Source organism: Mus musculus, chromosome 13, assembly GCF_000001635.26.
Source record: "Mus musculus strain C57BL/6J chromosome 13, GRCm38.p6 C57BL/6J".
In the NCBI taxonomy this organism is placed as follows: Eukaryota; Metazoa; Chordata; class Mammalia; order Rodentia; family Muridae; genus Mus; species Mus musculus.
The window spans coordinates 37,902,232-37,922,318 of NC_000079.6; the positions used below are offsets into that span (position 1 = coordinate 37,902,232).

Genomic DNA, 20,087 nt, shown 5'->3' on the forward strand with positions numbered 1-20,087 from the left:
TTCACCCTTCCTCTCGCTCCAGGCTCTCTTCTTCCTTTTTCAGGTGTTGTCAAGTATGGGATTAGATTGTAGACTTGAAGATATTTTGAATACAGGCAGTAATAACTGCATTTCCATACTTTGGGGCTGGAGGAGTGAAGAGGGGATTCTTGTTGTCTAGAACTGTGTAGGGCAGGCTGGTCTTGAACTCACAGAGATCTGACTGTCTCTGCCTAGGATTAAAGGTGTGTGCCACCATGTCAGGTGGATCCATAAGTTTTGTATACTATATTTTTTTGCCATTTACCTCCATGTATTTTCTAATTTATCTCATGATTTCTTCTTTAATGTATTGGTTATTTAGGAATATGCTGTTTTAGCCCACAAATATGTCTTCCCAGATTTCTCCCTATGACTGATTTAAGGTCATAATGCTACATTTATTTTGTCTTTCCTGCCAAAACTTGTAAATGCTGGGTTAAAAGAATATTTGACTTTTGCTAATCAATCACAAAGTCATTACCACCTTCATTTGTTGGCAGAGCTGTATTTTGGGGGAAAAATGTGAAAATATTCACAAAAATGTGTCAGAGTGGAGTTAGATGTATTTGCATGGGTCGATCTATTCCAGGATCTGAGACTTTGGTGGTGAGCTGGGACCTCTCGTAAGCACAGATCCGAGCTACATTGATCAGGAGCCACAACTGCGCTGGGATGTGTGAGGGATTTAGAACAGGGGTGATACCGAGGTTCTTATGATAAACATGGTTAGAGGAAAGCAGTCAACTGAGAAGCTGTATTTGAGACCAGAGTGCTGTCCTGCATTTCTCCTGGAATGGTTTTCTGTATTTCAGTTGCTGTTGTCATTACATGGACTTAGCAGACTGTTCCATGTAGCATTCCGTTTCTCCGAGGAAGAGAGAGAAGGATACAGTGTCACTGAGGACACTGCCTTCCCCTCCTGCTCTGAAGGCTGTGTGTGTGATGTGCCTCCATGAATACATTGGCCTTGCAGGTGAACTCTGACCTCCCGGCAGTTGCCTGTGAGAGGGGTCTAGGCTCCATTCCAGTTTTTTTTTTTTTTTTTTTTTTTTTTTCCTTTTTGCTAACACCTGGGGTGGGGGTGGGAGGTTGACAAATCTCACAACACAAACTCTAAGGATCCAGAGTTCAGGGTATTCTTAGCAGCTATCCAGGTGCCTTCAATGGAATACTTCTCTCTTCCTTGGTCACTAGCTATTTTGGAATGTGTTGGTTAACCTTGATTTTAAGGCTGCTCAGTCCCTTCTCTGTATGATTGTTACATTAGTAAAATAAACACAGTGAGCTAGCATACTAAATACTAAACTGTTATGGGTAGTCACATCGACAGTTGCTTCGCAGCAACCATAGAGCCTGTATTTCTTAGACTTTGATTACACTGAGTAAATTGACATGGTTTGTTTTGTGTATGGATGTGTGTGGGTCAGTTACTCATTGACTATCCAGTATGCTGTCCAGGACTCTAGGGCTCATGCCATCTTCCTGGCACCTCCCAGGTACTAATACTACGTATGCATAACAGGACGCCCAACATAGTATGCTATCTTAAAACTAAAGGTAGATAGAGTAAAGAAATTATGAGAAAGCTTAGGGAAAAGAGGGATTTTTTTGTTTTGTTTTTTTGTTTGTTTGGTTGGTTGGTTTTTTGAGACAGGGTGTCTGTGTATAGCCCTGGCTGTCCTGGAACTCACTCTGTAGACCAGGCTGGCCTCGAACTCAGAAATCCGCCTGCCTCTGCCTCCCAAGTGCTGGGATTAAAGGTGTGTGTCACCACGCCAGAGGGAAAAGAGTTTTTGAATAAAGTATTATCATATGTTGTTCCTATCCTGTAAGTGCTCATGCTGTTTAGGTTGGAAAATGTGTGTGTGTGTGTGTGTGTGTGTGTGGTGCTTATATTCTTATGGATTTTTACATAAGCTGGTGGAGGCCTGAAATTGTCTGGTACCTTCTTCAGGACCTGACTTGCTCTTTACCTTACTTTTTGACACAGGTCTCCAGGAACCTGGAGCTCACCGATCCAACTAGGCTATCTGGCCCAGCCAGCGAGCTCCAGGGACCTGCCTGTCTCTTCCTCCTCAGTACTGGACCTGCCAGTGTGCGCTGCCAGACTCGGCTCTGTCTGTGGATGCTGGGGATCCAAACTCAGCTCCTATTCTTGTCCAGCAAGCAGTTATCAGCTAGATCTTCTCCCCAGCTCCCTAGAACTACCCTATTCCAAACCTATAGCTTGGTTTGTGAGGAGAATAAGAGTCTCCCGTCAAGTACGGAAAATAATTTACAGAACCCTCACTATGGCTCCAGCTTCTGGCTTTCCCAAATGCTTTATCAGATGCTCTCATGTTGAAAATTTGGATTAAACAGTGCATGCCTTCCAAATCAAACTTGGGAAAGCAAGCCAGAACACACCCTCCAGGTGAGGCGAATGTAGGGGAAAGGGCATCAAGCTCTGGCACTTGCAAAAGCTGTTCCAGAAGCCCTCAGTGGCCGAGCCGTGAAGGAATGGGTGCCTTTAGTGGAGCACTTCTCTCCTTTGGCCACTCGCTGTTTTATGAAGGTCTTGGTTATCCTAGTTTCAAAGGCTGCTCACTCAGTCCCTTCTCTGTATGACTGTTATGTTAGTGAAATAGACACAGTGAGCTAGCGTACTAAACTCTTATGGGTAGTCTCTTGAAAGAGGAGATGGGGACAGACCTTGTATGAAATGTCTATAAAATGACTACTTTTTTTGAAAGATTGTAAAAGTAAAACCCTGCAGACCATAATCGCCTTTGCAGAGAGGGAAACCCAATTCCATTTTGCTCCTCGTGTCCCATACTTTAAGCTATAAAGAATTGCATATATTGATTAGGCTTAAGGAGTTGCTGGAGCCTGATGAGTGCTCTCGAGGCAGCCTTCCTATTTACTCTGAAAAACAGGGATGTATCCTCACTTGACGGTCATAGAACGGGGAAAAGGGAAATCCCAGAGCATCGCCTACTTGCCATGAACTGATGGGATGTGCATTGACCCTGAGGATGCTGATGGATAGGAACAGAGGCTTATGTGTTCCCATTATACTTAAAGAAAACCTGAGCCCCACAGAAATGTGACCACGGGAGCTCTGGATTCAGCATGCTTCTCTCCTATGCTTGAGCGGAGCCTGCCGATGGCTATCTGGAACAGGGGCCAGCACTAATCCAGAAAAGGAGCAGAGGTGAGCCACTGTCTACAGAGGACAACCACTTCTTCACTCTCCATCCCCACCAAGAGGAAGAGCCTCATGAAATTCTCCCACAGTCATATCGAGTTTCTTAGGACACCCTGTAACGAATCCTGAGACTTGCTGCTCTCAAGTGTGGAGGAAACCATGCAAAGGTTCAGCCAGTCCCATCTCCAAATTACCTGTTCACTCTGCCACCATGTTCCTCTGTGGGAAGGAAGGTGTCAGGCAAGAAATTAGTTCCAGGACAAAAACCTGTGGGTCATTCCACCAAGAACAGATTGTAAAGTCTTGTTTCCCTAGAAATATCCCCTGCCTGTTCTTGTTTGTTTGAGATATGGTTTTTCATGGCCACCCAGGCTGGCCCCAAACATCAAGGCTCTTAGTTATCCCTCCACCTTTCCCTCCCAAGTAGCTAGAACTAAGTAAGACACCTGACCTTGACCTTGACATAGTTCTAAAGAAGAAAAAAAAAAAAAAACATTTCAGAAGTCATTTACAATGAAGGAACCTATTTTGAGGAAACAAGATCAGTTAAAAGGGAATTGCTTCAGGAACTGGACACCTTAATACCTTTAATTCCACATAGAAGAGGGCACATCAATAGTTGGGCACGTGGTGTGCACCTCTAAGCCTAGCAGCGGAGTCTAAATCAGAGGATCTCAGAGATGCGTGCGCATCAGCCTAGGCTAAGGAGTGGGACCCTGTCTCAACATAAAACAGACAAAAAGAGAACATACCTGAATATTCTGTTGCTTTATATGTAGTGCTTTACTGAGGTTCCCAAGGATTTCCTGTGGGGCTTTAATTATGTATACACAACAATATTAGCAGCACTGAATATATGTAAATACATACCATCACACACACATATGTGTGTGCGGTGTGTGTATATGTATTATAATATATACACACACACACACACATATAAAATGTGTTGAGTATTTGAGTGTTAGTTTTATGGTGATAGTATTAAGCGTTGTCAGCATATCTAATATTTTATATTCAAGTAAACACACCTCTGGTATAGTTTAGAGGGCTTTTTTAAAGATGGAAACTTCTAACCAGGGGAGAAAAAATCAAACAAAAATATTTGTGCATTCTAGTCCTTGCTTCCTCCCCTTAATATGCTTTGTGTCCTATTGAGAGTCCATGTGACTCTGTGGCCTGTTGCTTTCCCTGGACAGTGACATTTATGAATGTGTTCACCATAGAAGAATGTCTTTAAGTTATCAATTTCTCCCTAATTATATTATTAAACTTTCAACAGAGAGCTTTCTTATTAGGTTGTATATAAAACTTTCCTGTTTGATCCTATTTAAACCTTTTCCTCCTTTGCTGACATCTCTGTGACGGACCATGTCTGAGACTCGAGGGCTTTCATAAACGTGGCATTTGGTGGACTGACTACTTACTTCTGTAGCCTCTCATCAGGCTTCCTTCCATTCCTTTCTGTTCGAGGGGCTCCATGGTCTGGATAGTTAGCCTACTGCTTAAGAACTTGTCCCCATATTCTTCCTCTTAAGTATTTAGTCCAGCAGCCTCTTCTGCATGCCGGATCAGCTCACGGTTTTGCGAAAAGAAGAAACCGACCTGTGCCTTTTAAAATGGGGTATATTCTAAGAGCCTAAGTGTAGAGTGGTGTTTTGCTGGGAAGCTAAGTGCTAGCTGCCTAAGTCTCCATCTTAGATCATGCAAATCCCCATTGCCATCTCAAGGCATCTTTCTGCCTCTTCTGAAATGTGTTTATGTTTAGTGTGGGGTGTGGATCTGCACTGAGCTCTTACATGATATTCTCTGGCTCCTTTCAGCGCTTGCACTTGGTAGTTCAGAATTCTGCAAGTTGTTGAACACTACTATTATTCTCCGAAAAAGAGTAGGCGAGAGTGGCCTATTGCTTGATTTTAATATTCAAATAAGATCAAATGCAGGAGAATGCATCAAAGCAGATGCTAGCTCGTGTCAATTGAGTCTCTTGAGTAGGAGTTTAGAGATTGTGTTTTCTCTTTTAGTGTGGTTTTTCCCTCTCTATTATACTTTTAAAGGTTCACTACAGTTTCATTTTCAAGAGAATAATTTAAAAGTGTACTTGTGCCTGGTGCTTATTTTTTATTTCTTTCTAAAAGACCAGTTTGAGTTCAGTGAGTTGGAAGGGAAGGAAAGATCTCATAAAACTGTCCGTGCACGGGGTGTTAAATAGCAGTCCGGCCTCTTCTCCTAGTGCCGCTTCTCAAATTCATGATTTGGTTCGTGATCCTTTATCACTTGGCTGGCTGGATGCTAATATTTTTAACAACCTTTCTTCTCTTCTGGCAGTGGGAACGTTTATCTATTCATCTTCTTTTGGAGATGAAATAAATACCAAAGTTTTCTCTGAGATGCAGGCAGTGTGATGTTTTTGACATATTTTGTTAAAATATTTCAAAAGCTTAATCATACTGGGTGAAACTAGTGGAAGGCATCAAAACCCAGAGCATCATGCTTGCCCACACTTGAACAGCCCAGTGGTTATGAGAGCTAAGAACTAGGTCACAGCAAAGAAGGGATAGGTGTGTTGGGAGCAGGATGAGAAATGGAGAGTCTAGCATCATCTCTTCTACTGGGTCATTGGCCCAGACATGGGTGTGTGTCCTGTCCAGTGTTATAACAGGAAATTAGCAACGTGAAGTAGGATTCTGATTTCCAGCTCTAGATCACAGATCGAGACCCGCAAGTGTGCCGGCTGCACTTCCCTGGGCTTTCTGCCTCACTGTTTTCTACCTTTGTGTAAATATCCAGCCTGTCCGACCAGTTTGGGCTGCACAAGCTGGTGCTAGCAAACACTGAAGCGTGCCCACTCGGCAGCCAGCCTTTCTCTGACTTGTTAAGGAAGGCAACGTCTGTTCCCCTCACCCCCTTCAATGAGGAAATGAGCTAGCAGCAAGGAAACCTTTGCCTGTGTGTGTGGCACGGAATCACCATCTCTCCTTTGGTGCCCATGTGCCCCCCTTGAACTGTTCTTTACTGCTCTGAGGGTTTGGGGTCCTGCACAGTGAGGGTATTGGTCTTTGGGGAGATTTTCTATTTTCCTCTGGCCAGATTCTGTTTCATAACGGGCTCAGAGGGAGTCAGCAGTACATTCTTAGGTTCCGGGTTTATGTAACCCAGCCTCACTCTGGGGGAGCTGCAGCCAGCTCTACAGGTGAGAAAACTGAGGGCCAAGATTAGAACCTGCTCTTCCAAGGCCCCCTCCCTGCCCCGCTGGCCGAATTAGAACAGCGAGGCTCTTCCCTCAAAGCACTTGATTGTGTCATCTGTGGAAAGCACAGGCCATCTGTGCTGCACACCTGCCCCATTTAAGATAAAAGGCAGCCGTGAGTGCTGCAGTCATGGAGAAGGAGCTCTGGTGGTTTGGTTGGGTGATGAGTCTCTCAGCTCATTTGTCTTCTTCCTCCAGGTCCAGATTCCTCCTACTTCCTCTGATGTTTCTCATGGTCCTGAACGGTACAAGGTGTCCCCAGATGGTGGAGACCTCTCTACTAACATTGTCTTCCCCTCCACCCACAATAGTGCTCTCTGCTTTTTCCTTTGGGCATGAGGTGACCATCTTGAAAGGCCCAACCTAAGTGTTTCTTGTTCCTCTTCTGGAAGGGCTAGGGAGTGGCAAGCATTGATTCATCATTGGCTTACTATGAAGATGGTTATCTTTTCCTCCCCCACAAAAGGAAGATGAGTGAATGAGGAGGTTCTGACATCTTTCAGAAACCTAAGAAGAACCTCCTGCCAGGCTGAGGTGACAAATGGTCTCAGTGACTTGAGCATTCCATTCTACCATGAAACGTAGGTTTGGGCTTGGTTTGACACTGTTATTTTAGCCCTTGCTGCAGACAGTCTTTCTCTGTGGTGAAGCTGGCAGTGAATTCCCACAGAGGTAATGGCTCTGAGCCAGTGAGGCCACTTTGAGAGTAGTGACTTCATTTGGGGCCCCATCACCTGAGTCTCATTTTCAAGTCAAGACTGCCTATAGGTGTGTACTTTGGACTGCAGGCTACAGGGAGAAGTTAAGGAAAATGGGGCAGTTTAGCTTATCGAAGAAACTGCCTGAAGTAGAGACTGTTGGGTGGAATTTGATGAATAATATTGCTTGACTAGTAAAAAGAGCCTCTGGTGTCTTTGTTTCTCAAGAATAAGTTATTTTTGTTTGTGGGTTTTTTTTTTTCTTTTTTTTAGACAGGGTTTACCTCCCAGGCTGGCCTTAAACTCCTGGCCTCAGCATCCCTGGTAGCTAGAACAAAAGGCGTTGACCTCAACTGGACAAGTGTGCAGAAAGAATGTATACAAAAGGTAGTAACTGAGAAGTTACTTTAGGGGAAAAGTATAGGCAATAGGGGATTAAGTAGTATATGGAGTCAAAGGTCTAGCTGTTAGAACCCTGTCTAGAGTGAAGATTGACATGTCCTGATTATGAGTCAGGACAGCAAGGAGAGCTACCTGTTGCAGCCACTCAGTGCAGGGTGAGGGAGCTGTACTTTCTAAGGCAACAGATGACAGCCAGAGGATGCCATCCACCTCTCTATGAAAGCCACTGCAGGAAGGGGAAGGAGAAGAATGTAAGAGCCAAAGTCATTTGTGTCCCCAAAGGATAACTGGAACTTGGAGGAAAAAAAAATACCTCTCAAGTATTGGAATCGCAGCTCATTTCTTCAGTGAGGAAGTTTTGTTTTGGGGTCTTACACAGAGCCAAGAAAGAAAAGAAATTGTCGCTCAGTGGATAGATGAGGATAGAATGCCTTTTCTAATCTCTTGAAGAAACATGACACAGGAGACCAGAAATTAGTGGTCCAGCCTGCTGGGATGAAACTCTGAATTTAGGATGAGAGATTGGCCCTGAGCTGACGATGTAGTTCCTGGAAATATATATTAATAAGGAATGTGAAAGCAGTGCATGCCTACTTTGAAGTAAGATTCTCCATCCTAAATAAAGTTGATCTTTCCTTCTATACTGGCACCATCAGAGTACCCTCGACTTTGGGGTCATGTTACCTGAGTATTGTGGGGAAAGTGAGTCTCAGGAAAGTAGCCTGCGATCATGGAAGATGTGGTCTCTGCAGGGGATGTCGGAATGAATACATTTCAATCTTAGGACTAAGGGTCAGTTTCACCTTGTTATAGCCTCCACGGGGCCACACAGTCCTATGAAAGGACTTGGACTTACCTGGTGGGTAGGTTTACTATGTGCAGGGCATTTTACCCAAGCACCAGAGATGCCCTGGGAGCAGCCAGCCAAGACATTCCCACAGAGAGCCTGCAGACAGAAAGAAGGTTTTTGCCTCATGCCCTGCTGACTCCTAGACGTTTCTGAGAATGCTGCTGTTGGGTCAGTCAGCAAGGCGGCTTACACATCATCAGATCTTCCTCCACACCCTGACATGGCTGATGTGACCTGCCTCTGGACAAGCATGACTGAACATGAACAACACCTTCTAGTAAGGCGGCAGCATTGCCGTAACGGGTGGGGCACCCTGAGACCGTCTTGCCATTCCTCTTCCAGCTGTCTTCTCCTCTGTCTTCATGCTCCAGCCCCCTCTTCCGCGCACAGAACTTGACTGACTGACATCGCAAGCATCACTCGCAGCATTCCTCCCTAAACTCCTTCCCTAGGCATTTGTTACAAAAGCAAACACAAGTCTTTGTAGAGGCATGCTCTTCTACAGTCAGAAATGCAGGCTCTAGCTGAGATGCTCCTTAGCTCTAGTCACCCCTTCTTGGCTTATCACAACAAGGTGCTGTGCGGAGGGCAAGAAAAGCTAGCACCGGGTAGATGGCGTATCTATCACCAGATTGCCAGAAACCTGTTTGAACCAGTTAACTTGAGTAGTGAAGAGGTGACTCTAGAGGTCTGTGTAGTGATGGGGTGACCTTTCTTGTAATGTCATTTGTTCAGAGTATCAAATGCTTCAGCCCCTCCACTAATACACCTATGAGGAAATTAAGTCTTGAAAGCTAACAAACACTGGAAATATCTAGCTCTCTCTTGAGCACTATCCTTCTGATGTAAATTAGATATGGGAGGCTTAATGAACGCCACTTAACTGGGTGTGTGTGTATGTGATGGGGGTGGGGGGTGGGGGCTGGGACAGAGAAAGAATGGGTTCTTTCCTGTGAGTTCCCAGATCAAACTCAGGCTGTTATCCTTTTAAAACACGTCTTCCCATCATGTGTCTACCAGAACATAGGCAAAGACAGCAGAACCTCTAGAAGCTCGCAGGTTAGCAGGTCAGGCAGATACAGCAGTGAGCAAGAAGAGATCTTGCTTTGAATGCCGGGGAAGGTGAGGACCGATTTTCAAGGTCCTCCTCTGACTATGACGCGTGTTGTCACGCCTGCGCCTCCACACTCTCGTGGACTCACACATTCTCAACCAGAACAAGTCTGTGCAGTTAGGGTCATGGATGTATGTGTATTTAAAATTCCTATCTGTGATACTCAGCTCAAAAAGATGATTATCAGTTTTCTCGTCAACTAGCACTGTATTATAAGACCATCATTTTTGTCAATCAAGAAAATGAAAAACTATCAGTGACGTTGCTCAAGGGAAGAGCAGAGAAGGCTTGTTATGAAGCTGATTGAAGGACTCTGGAGTACCTTAGTTCACAACACACTGGGAATGAGTGTGTTAGCTGAGCACTGGCTCAGCAGAAACAAATCCGCCTACTTTCCTGTCATCTTCACTGGGCCATGTGTGGCGGTCACGTGCTCTGCCCTCTTAAGAACGTGTTTGTTTAAATGTGTGTTTGCTGAGTCCAGTGTGGGATGGTTGTTGCTTAGCACACATTCTTGAGATCAGCTAGGGACCTATATGATTTCTCAGACTTGTGTGCAGTATTTGGTGGGCTACAGTGTTTTAGTTATGGAGAGAGAGCTTGGAAAAATGGCGTGCTATAATCCTCCTGTGCTGTTTGAAGAGCTGTCCTGTGGGAAATAGTGTAAACCGTCACTGTGTTGCCTCTGAGGACAAACGGCCACTTAAAGCAAAGGAGGAACCTCACAGTGGTGTGGTGGGGACAGAGCTTTCCACTGAGAACAGCAGGTGAAGTTAGCTTTCCTTGTGGCTGGGAGCACACGGGTGAAACTGGGGGATGCACACTGTGATCCCCTTAGCTGGAGAGAGACTTCATATGCTGCGTGTGCAGCTGTGGAATGTATCAGTGGGCTTCAGCCTCACTGGCCTTCACTGGTTTGAGGGACATGGACGTTAGATAAAATCAAGGAAGAGGACAGACTCTGGCCTTTTAAGGACAGGGAATAAGAGTTTTGTCTTCCCCACCCCTCCTTGCTGCCATGCCAAGCTGATAGGAAAAGGCCATTACTGGCTCATTGGATTGGCCCATCCATGTCCTATGAACCTTTGGAAGGATGTGTATAGGTGGAGTTGTCATTCCTGTCTCTGGAGGCTAGGGAAGGAGGTTGGGTGAGACTTTTCTAAAGCTCTTTGGCTAGTAACTGACATGAAATCTCCAGTCCTCCTGCCACTATTGTCAATGTGGGGCTAGCAGGACAGATTGGGAGCTCTGCCATCCTGTGGCCGGCAACCAGAGGTCTCACCCTAGATGGAAAGTGTAATCGCATTTTGAATCCAGCGTCCCAGCAGGACTTCGAGAGTAGGATGAACTGCTTTGTCTGTCCACCCTTTATGTGCCCCAGAGCGCCAGCTCTGACCTGCCACCCCTGCCTGCTCTTTGCCCTTAGCACTCCTGCAGTTACAGGCGTGAGACCAGTGAGAAGGTTCTGCAGTCCTTCATTGAGACTGAACATCGGGAGTATTCTGTGCATGAGGCCCCTCCCCGTCCTCCCTGTCTCCTGTTGGAATTTGCCACCTGTTGGATATCTGCTATTCTGCATTGCACCACAGGAACCCGATAAGGAAGTGCCTGGGGTCAGGTTACGGTCCTGAGTTTCCAGCAGGGGAACTCACTGCCTCATGTGGCCTTTAGAAGCTGTCTTGCTTAGTAGGAAGACCATGAAGTCCTGTTGGTTCGACTGTAGCTCATTCTGACTGGGAAGCCATGGCTCATCTGCACCAGAACTGTTCCATCTGTAGAATGGACACAGTCAGTTAAAAATAGCGTTCTCATGAAGTCACTAGATGCTGGTTCCAGACCCTCCTTCTTGTCTGCTGTGAAAACAGTTTCTGTCATGAAGCCCAAGAGCAAAATAATACAACATTGCCTGCATTTCCGTGTGTTCTGTTTCAGGACTGGCAATATACAGCCTAAAATGCTCCAGTGCTTACAGCCATCTTTCTCAAATTAATTTCTAGTACTTTTACCATTGTTGGGTATAAGATCAGACTGATATCCCTTACAAATAAGTTTTTCAAATGCTAGTTTGTTTTTTTACCCCAAACTTAACATCTCTTAAATTGAGGTGAATCATGCAACAAACATCAAAAAGGAATATATCTATTTGCCCTTCTTACCTATAAATGTTGATATTAAAAAGAGATGGTTTAGCCAGGCATAATGGTCCAAAAACCCAGTGTAGTGTGCATCTCTGATTTTGAGGCTAACCTGTTCTACATGATTAAGTCTGGGCCAGCCATAGCCACAGAAGTGTGACCCCCGTCTCAAAAGCAACAAAAGGGGAAGATAGTCTCTTAGAATCGCAATCAGTGCAGCACTTAGAACAGAGCTATTCTTTTCGCTTTCTTGTGGTTTAAGGCAGCCAAGGACTGATAAAGCTTCCTTCCTTAGAATCTAAGCAAGGGATTATGGGGCCATGGCCTGGTTGTAATTCTTTGCCTATTTCCTCCCACTAGGTGATTTAGATCTTTCTGCCCCATCACACCAATTCCTACAAAAAGAATAGAATTTTAGCTTGAGCCCTCTTTTCCCAAGGCCTCTGCTCTCTGACCTCTCTCTCTGACATCTCCCCCTGCCCCCCACTCCTGGCAGCCTTTCAGCAGATGTCTATGGTAGCTATAGTCTAGACAGGACGTTCTAATTCTAGAGCATAAGTATGAGGCGAAAAGAGTGATCCCTGACACTCTGCAGCATCCCTCGGCCACAGCCTTGTAGGAAAGGGGTCTGAGTGTAAGGAAAGGAAGCGTGTCCTCTCCACCTCACATCTTTGGCTTGTTCACCCTCTATATGTGTCCTGCCACTGAGTCACAAGACAGCCTCCGAGAAGCATGAGCTAAGCTGCTTTTCAGAGTGAGGGGGACAGAACATGAGAACTGCTCCCCTCCCCACACTCATATTCTTATGAACTTCTTGGAACTGGGCCTAATGGTGCCAGCATGTAATCCCAGCTAACTTTGGAGACTGAAGCAGAAGGATCACAAATTCAAGGGCTGTGTGGACTGTGTGAAAGAACAGCTGGAGACAGGGAGACCCTGTCTCAAAAAAAAAAGAAAATATTATTGAACAGATGTGGATAAAGGTCCACTGTAGAGCACTTGCTGTCATGTGCGAGCTCCTACCTTCAACTCGAGCTCCATGAAAATGAACTATGGGGACAACTGCTTGTCGTCTGGGTAGTTCTCGGTGGTAGAGAGTTCCTACCTAGTACCCACAAAAGCCCGGTTCTCTCTTCAGCCCTGGTAGCCAGGATGAGGAAGGATTTGGACATCTCAAGTAAAATCATCCTTTAACATAATTATTTGTGAAAACCTACGTCTGTATTCCTACATTCTGCACAGTTTGGACTCTATCCTGATAGTAGTGGTGGTGGTCATTAGCATAGTGAAACCCTTTTAATTTGTCTATATGTCTTAGGACCTTTCCTGAGAGTGTTGCTTTAAAACTTGATAAAGTAAAGCCATATACATAGGTCGTCACCCATCAGGTACCCTTTCAGAACTGACTCATACATACTACTTATAGTGCTTCTTGTGTGTACCCTAGTTCTGTAGATAACAAGAGTTACAACATATAATGCACTCGTTGAATTGTCTGGATGGTTTCATGGTCTGTTATTAATCCACATTGGTCTTAAGCACTCTGGTCATGTGATCTGTCTGTCAGTATACTTCCAGTTTGACAACCCCAGATGCTTCCACAGGCAGGGAGAAAATGACAATACAACCGTTAGCTGGAAGGTAGTTCCTGGGGGCTAGTTCAGAACTGAGGCTTGGTATATGATCTAATGCAATGATTTAAGAATGCGGGGGTTCTTCTAATATATATTTGCATGACTAAAGTAAGTTTTTTATTCAAGTACATCGGATTGCCTGATAGTTTGTTTCTATCTTATTAATGCCAGTCAAGTTTGTGAATGTTTTCTAACACAAAGCAGGACATCAATGGGCTGTGCTTGCAAGAGCTTGAAAGAATTCAAGGAGATGCTAAAGTTTTACCAAGACCAAAGGCACTATAGAAATGATGCTCTTAACTAGCAAAGTGTTGGAGTGTGGTGGTGTTCAGGGATTCAAGGTAGTGGGCTCCACCCCCACACTTGAGAAGGATAGTGATGACTGATGGGAACATTCGGGTAACCCTGTCTGTGTGTAATATATTGAGGGAAAATAAAAAAGACTGGGGTTTGTGTTGTCATTGCCAGATCACATTTTCTGTGTGTGTCTTCCTTCTAGACATATGAAGATTCATGAGAAGGATACCAACAGTACTACAGCTGCAGCCCCTCCATCCCCTCTGAAGCGCAGGCGGTTGTCCTCCAAAAGGAAGCTGAGTCACGATGCCGAGTCAGAAGACCCAGGACCAGCTAAAAAGGTCCTCTGAGTTTATGACACAGACATGCTCCATTGTGTGGCGCTTGGCAGAAATGCCTCTAGCCTTTATTATCACAGTGTGGGACTTGGAAGAGATCAATCCGGGACCTTTTGACCTGGATGGAGGGGTGGGTGGAGGGGTCGGTGAATGGATGGATGAGTGGATGAGTGGGTAGTCAGACCTTGGTACTGAGTGAAAACCATACTTTTTAGCACTTCCTAGACTAACGTTAGGCTTCCTTCTAAAGCAACCTGTGTGGGAGCCCCCTTGGTGATGCCAGTCTCTGCTTTTTCCTAAGATGGTAGAAGACGGGCAGTCAGGCGATTTGGACAAGATGAGCGATGAAATCTTTCACTGCCCAGTGTGTTTCAAGGAGTTTGTTTGCAAGTATGAACTGGAGACCCACATGGAGACCCACTCAGATAACCCACTAAGGTAGGGGAATGTGAACAGAACCTGTGGTCTGGGAAATTACTGTCTCATATCCCATATGTCACTCCATCATGGGCTCCAGCAACTGAGTTAGTTCACAAGGACATTGGTTGGTAAGGCACTTAGGAAACACGTGGTTTGGAACAAAGGTGAGATGGTAAGCAAGGATGGCTGTTCACTTTACTCCCTTGTTCTTCCTGGGGTCCCTTGAGTAGTCACTGTGTCTCCAAGCATTGGCGATCGCCTGTCACAGGGTATGTCGTATATCAGACATATTTCCTTTGCAGAAGGTTTTGGCCGCCCAAATGATTGCTTGCTATACACGGATAAGTGGTGTATATGAAGACAGTGCATGCATTTCATGTTCGCAACACAGCACTGACATGTATGTACTAAGTGCTTAAACTGAATTAGATGTACAGTGCCGAAACCTGAAGCACTGTAGGTGAGAGTTGCTGGCATGCAAACGGGAAAGCTGGCTACACAGTGTGAGTTCTCAGTGCTTGCTCTGCTTCTTTGGCCTCTGTTGGTCCTTAACAACCCTAATCTGATCCTCAGCTTCAAGGCGCTGAAAGTGTGCATGGTGGTACGATTTTTTTTCCTAGCCGTGGTAGAGAGAGGAACACTCCTCTGTCTTTGTCTAACTTCTCTTGTAACTCACCAGTATTCTTGGTGTACAAATGGAGTTAGAAAATTTCCCTACAGAATTGCTGCAGTTTATATGTTCCGTCTATTTTCAGCATTATAAAGGACAGAGGGCCACATGGGACCCTCAGCTCAAGCATGTAGCTGAAGGTTCATCTAGCTACAGAGGACATCTTGGGAGTACAGGATATGGGTGTCTGTTTGCCTGAATTCCCTTCTGTTAGTTTTATGACAGGGTTTCACTGGAATGGGAGGAAGAACTTTTGTAGAGGTTAAAGTGTCAAGCCCTGAGGATGCTATAAAGCACCTGGATGAAACTTTCCAGGCTGGGCTGGCCAGTGTCCCATGGGATTCCACCTCCACTCTCTGTGAGGGGAAAAAGGGCCCAATCCAGAGAGATGCCAGGAATGTTCTAACTGTCCTACCCCAAGCCCGCCTCTACTCCCATGTAGCTCCCATCAGCTGCATCTGTATCTCTGGTTTCCCAGTTCTCGTTGACATAGAATAAGGTCACTAATGCCTGTATTCTCTCCCACTCTTCTCCAATTCTAAAATATTTCTTTTAACTTTTATCTACTACGAAATCGCTCTTCCTCTTGTCACCGACCACTGATTCTGAGAAACTCAGAAATCATTTGTTTTGTTGAGATGAGATACCTCAGCTGTCCTGGAACTCACTATGTCGACTAGGCTGGCCCTGAATACACAGAAATCTGCCCCCTTTGCTCCTAGAGTACCTAGGATTAAAGGCATGCACCACCATGCCTGGCCAAGAACCTAGCTTCATACTCTCATCCGCACAGCATCCTCGAGTGTGGAGCCATGGTGAACAGTGAGCAGTAAGTGACGTAAGCCTCTCACTGTGTGGCGAGGGATTAGAACAGCACAGAGGACCTTGATTCCTCCAGCCACGCAGCCATTAATTTAATGCCCCCGTGTCTGTTTTACCTCACTTCATATTTTATTTTGTGATCAGATTTTATTGTTGGACCAACCTGCTTTTGCTTTTCCTGGTAATCCCATCATATAGGAAAGTAACCTGGCTCTTGTGAGTGATTTCTAGGCAACCTGAGTCTGTGTGGTGAGGAGGGAAGACTGGGTGTCTCTTTACTGAGTTGGAAATCCTTCTCGTGCAGAGAAAATGGGGGTGGGAATCCCATTAGACATGGGTCCATCATGAGCAGAGCTATCTTGGCCATGGTGTACATGGCTTTGAAGTTGAACCTTTGCTGTCCTGTCCTGTTAACCAAGTAGGTTTCCTCACCTACTTGATGATGACACCATTTGGGGAGGGGTTGGCTGAAGAGGTTGCTTAGCACCAGATGGACTTAGTCCTTTTAGGCAGTATTCATTCCACCAACCCCACAGCAGCTTGCCATGGATGGCTCCTAAGAAGCGGTGGCTTGATGGCTTGTGTGCCCAGAGAACAGACCAGCTCCAGCTTCGTGGCTTTATCTAGTAACTCTTATGAGGCCAGATGGGGCTGACTTTTAAAAAGCGAAAGGAGTTGATTATAGAACATAGTTAATTCCCCTTTTCTCCTCTCTGCTCAGCTTCCACATAATAACCTACTACCAGAGGAAGCCTTGGGGCCAGGCATGGGCCAGTAGGGGCCTAGCCCGGGTGGTACATTGTGACAGTAGCTGATGGGAGAGACTGCTTGTTAACCCAGAACTAAAATAGACACCAACTCCATTTTCAAATCCCAGAGGCGCAGAGCCACAGTGGGATGCTACCAGTTTAGAACCAGAGTCCGTAACTTAAAACAGCTGTTGGTTTCTTTCCTCTGCCCTCGTCCCACTCCCTCCCCTCCGACCCAAGTTGGCGAGGTGCCCGTGTTCCTTAAGAAAGTGTTGGCAATCCAAAGTAGTATATATGCTGAGTCTTTTCTCCTGCACTCTGCCGAGTTTCAAAATCGTGAAATTCTGGCATTGAACAAAAGGAAGACACAGCACCACCGCTGCCACTGGTAGATTCCTGTTCTTAAGATCGGGTATTGCTTACCACCCCTTCTGGCCAGCTCCTGGGTGAGGGGTGATAGGGCAGAGAAGAGAGCCGAATAGAGACATCCCTGGCAGTGAGTGGCCTTCAGAGATGAAGGTAGGGGACAGTGCACAGGGCAAGTGTGCAGGGAGGGAAGAGCGGCAGGCGCTGAATGTCTTGCTTTGTTGTTGGGGCAGAACACTGTGACAGACAGACTGCACCACTGGGAACAAAGTGAGGTGGAGCAATGTGCAGGCCGCTGATGTTCAGCAGAACGGCGTGACTCATGTGTCGCTCGACGTCTACTTGCACATTTTAAAGTGAAAAGTGGATTAGTAGTGTCATCTTAAGGGTGGGACACACAGATGCTCAGTGTCTGTGAGGCCTAGGATTCAATCTGCACCTCCCCAAGGAAAAAGTAAACTAAGTGCTGATTAAATTCATTTAAGTCAAAATAGAATGTATAACATTCTATACTTACAATCAGCATACAATTATTAGTGGTACATTTTTACTTTCTCGCTATCTTATGTTTAGTAATTGAAATCTATGCTTATTGAACAGTCATACCCCGTCTTAATGGAAACCAGTCCCACACCAGGTACCTATCAGCCCACAGAGCAGGTTAAAAGACAAGCCAGAAGGCAGTGAAGCCTTCCCCAAGACTGAGCTGTGTAGCTGGATAGTCACTGTGTTGATGAAGGAGCTGCCAAAAGCAAACTTGCTCCAAGTTATTGTATAATCTTAGGTGGTTCCTTGATTAAAGGAGATTGGGTAATAAGTAATTTTAACATCATTTTAGTTAAAATATATCCAACAAATAATGGAGGCCTCATTGTGACAATGTGAGGCATTTGACCAGTCTTGACTAAAACAGGAATGTCTGAGGTGGGACCCAGGGACTGGTTAGAAAAAAAGGAGGCAAGTTCAGAGCCAAGAAAGAAAGACTCAGTAACTAAGAGCTTTGGATCTGACATTGGATATTGTGGCACTCTTTGTTCCTTCTACGTTATGGCCATCATTATGGTCACAGCATTGATCTTTAAATTACCCCAAGTTTAAGGCAGTGTCCTTGGGTTAGTCAGGAAATAGGCTATGGGAAGCTAGCAGGGTCTTTGGCAGGCACCCAGGGCTCTGAAGGGACACCAGAGCTTGTTGCAGGCCCGCCAGTCCCTTACTGTGCATCCTGGCAATGGGGCCATTGGGTGAGACATCCCAGGACGTTCTTGTCTCTGTTTCTTGGGTATTCTGAGGAACATTCAGCTCCCTTCACTGCTCGCCAACACCTGCTGAGAGACGCTGAGACTCTTAGTGTGTCAGCGACCCCATCTATTCTCAAAACACTAAACACCAAGCAAAGGTGAATAGAATACTGGAATCTTTATTAAGACTCCAGGGGTCCAAGGATCAGCCCAGTGGGAGCTGGGAGTGGAGGACAGAGACTTGGAGGGGGAGGTACCTCCCTAGCCCGGCAATTGGAGGTGTCTCAGTCGGACTTTCACAGCCTCCTCACCACCCAAGGGCAGGAGCAAGGACCAGTTTCACCTGGCTTTAGGGGCTTCTCTTCCTGTCCCCTATGAGCCCCTTAGATACTCCCTGCTTCACGACATGCTGGCTTAACTGAACAGACCTAGTGAGGTGCCTGTCTGTGCTGGACAGCCTGGGTATGTTCCTAGGATGTGGCAAGGGGAAGCTACCCAGCCAGGCCTCTGTCACAAGCCAGCATTGCTGCTCACAACAACTGGGAGAGATTACTGCAGCTGTGGGTGTCAGTTCTCTCCACAGGATGGGCCTGGGAGGGTAGGCTGAGGGAAGAGGGATGTCTGGGTGAGGTGGGGCTCTCTTAGAGAGGGATTGTTTGCACTTAGTCCTTTCGGTCTCTGGAGACAAAGCAAGAAAAATGAAGCATGAAATCCCCCTTTAAAAAGAATGCCATCAAAACTCTGTAACAAGCACAGAATTAGGCGTCTCAGGGAATCCGGCTGGGTCCCCCTTCCAGCAGGGAGTCATAGGTTCTGCTCACTGCATTTGCAGGGAACACGGAGTTGTCAGGATCAGGAAAAGTGCCCAGGCATTGAGGATGTGACCTGGGCCAACAAGGAGCCTAGACACATCTGTAAATGACAATCCTCTGAGCAAACGGGGTTACAGACAGCACTGTCCCAGCACTGCCTGGCACCTCTGTGACCTCAGGCAAGTGGAGGCTCGGTTTCCCCATCTGGAAAATAGATTTGGCGACTTGTGAGTATGAAGAGAGTGATCTTAGGCCTGAAACTATAACGAATACTGAGTTTTTTGTTCTGATACTGTTACTTAGGATGTCTTTTTGTTTGTTTGTTTGTTTGTTTACTGTGGAGGTGAGGGCAATGTGCTTTCATGTTTGAAAATTGTTGTCACACCCAGCTTTTATGTAGGTGCTGGAGGGGGTTCATCATACATTACTGAACCGTCTCCCTAGCCCACCGTGTCTTCCTAGCATCTCAAGTCCTCCAACAGAACAGTTAACATTTTGCCGTGGTCTTTCTTGGCTATCCCATTCCAGTGACACCGAGGAGTCAAATTCCAGAACAACCTCTCCCAAGTACTATGTACTTGACAGAGCATGAAAGCATTTGTCCTTTGCTCTCTATTGTCATAGAGAGCCATTTTTATCTTGCGTTGCCTTTGTAAAGTTTAGGACATTAAAGAGCTATTTAAATGGAGTCTGAGGCCTGCGTTCTGAGTGCCGTCACCTTTACAGACTATGCCAAACAGGCAGGATTAGCAGCTTGGAGGGCCTGGATGCCTACAAATAAGAGAACGACACTTCTTTTGGTAGGATGTTGGAGAAATCTACAATTGTAAAAAAGTTCCTTAATTTTGATATTTCCCCTGTAGTCTTTTGAAAATATATTTTGGGTCGTTATTTTTTTAAAGTTAGCTCGTTAGGCTTAAGAGGAGGGAGAGCATCTGTCTATCCCTCCACTCCGCCAGCTTCCCTTTGTTTGTTTATTGAGGCAGGTTCTTCCTATTTCACCCTGCCTATCATAGAACTTGCTATACAGACCAAACTTATTATACAGGCCTAGAGCTTTCTCCTGCCTCTGCCTCGGGAGTTA

General features: G+C 45.7%; 1 protein-coding gene across 22 annotated transcripts in view; it reads left to right on the forward strand.

Annotated features, from left to right (window-relative positions):
- Rreb1 (ras responsive element binding protein 1) overlaps nt 1-20,087 on the forward strand; it is a 173,624-nt gene that overhangs the window by 123,850 nt on the left and 29,687 nt on the right. For all 22 annotated transcript variants that reach the window (NR_033615.1, NR_033218.1, XM_006516757.4 and 19 more), the window contains 2 exons: nt 13,791-13,929; nt 14,228-14,364. Coding sequence is in view for 20 of the 22 variants with exons in the window: in XM_006516757.4 (XP_006516820.1) it covers nt 13,791-13,929; nt 14,228-14,364 (276 nt within the window). In the remaining 2 variants the exon portion in view is untranslated. The remainder of the gene's footprint in view (nt 1-13,790; nt 13,930-14,227; nt 14,365-20,087) is intronic.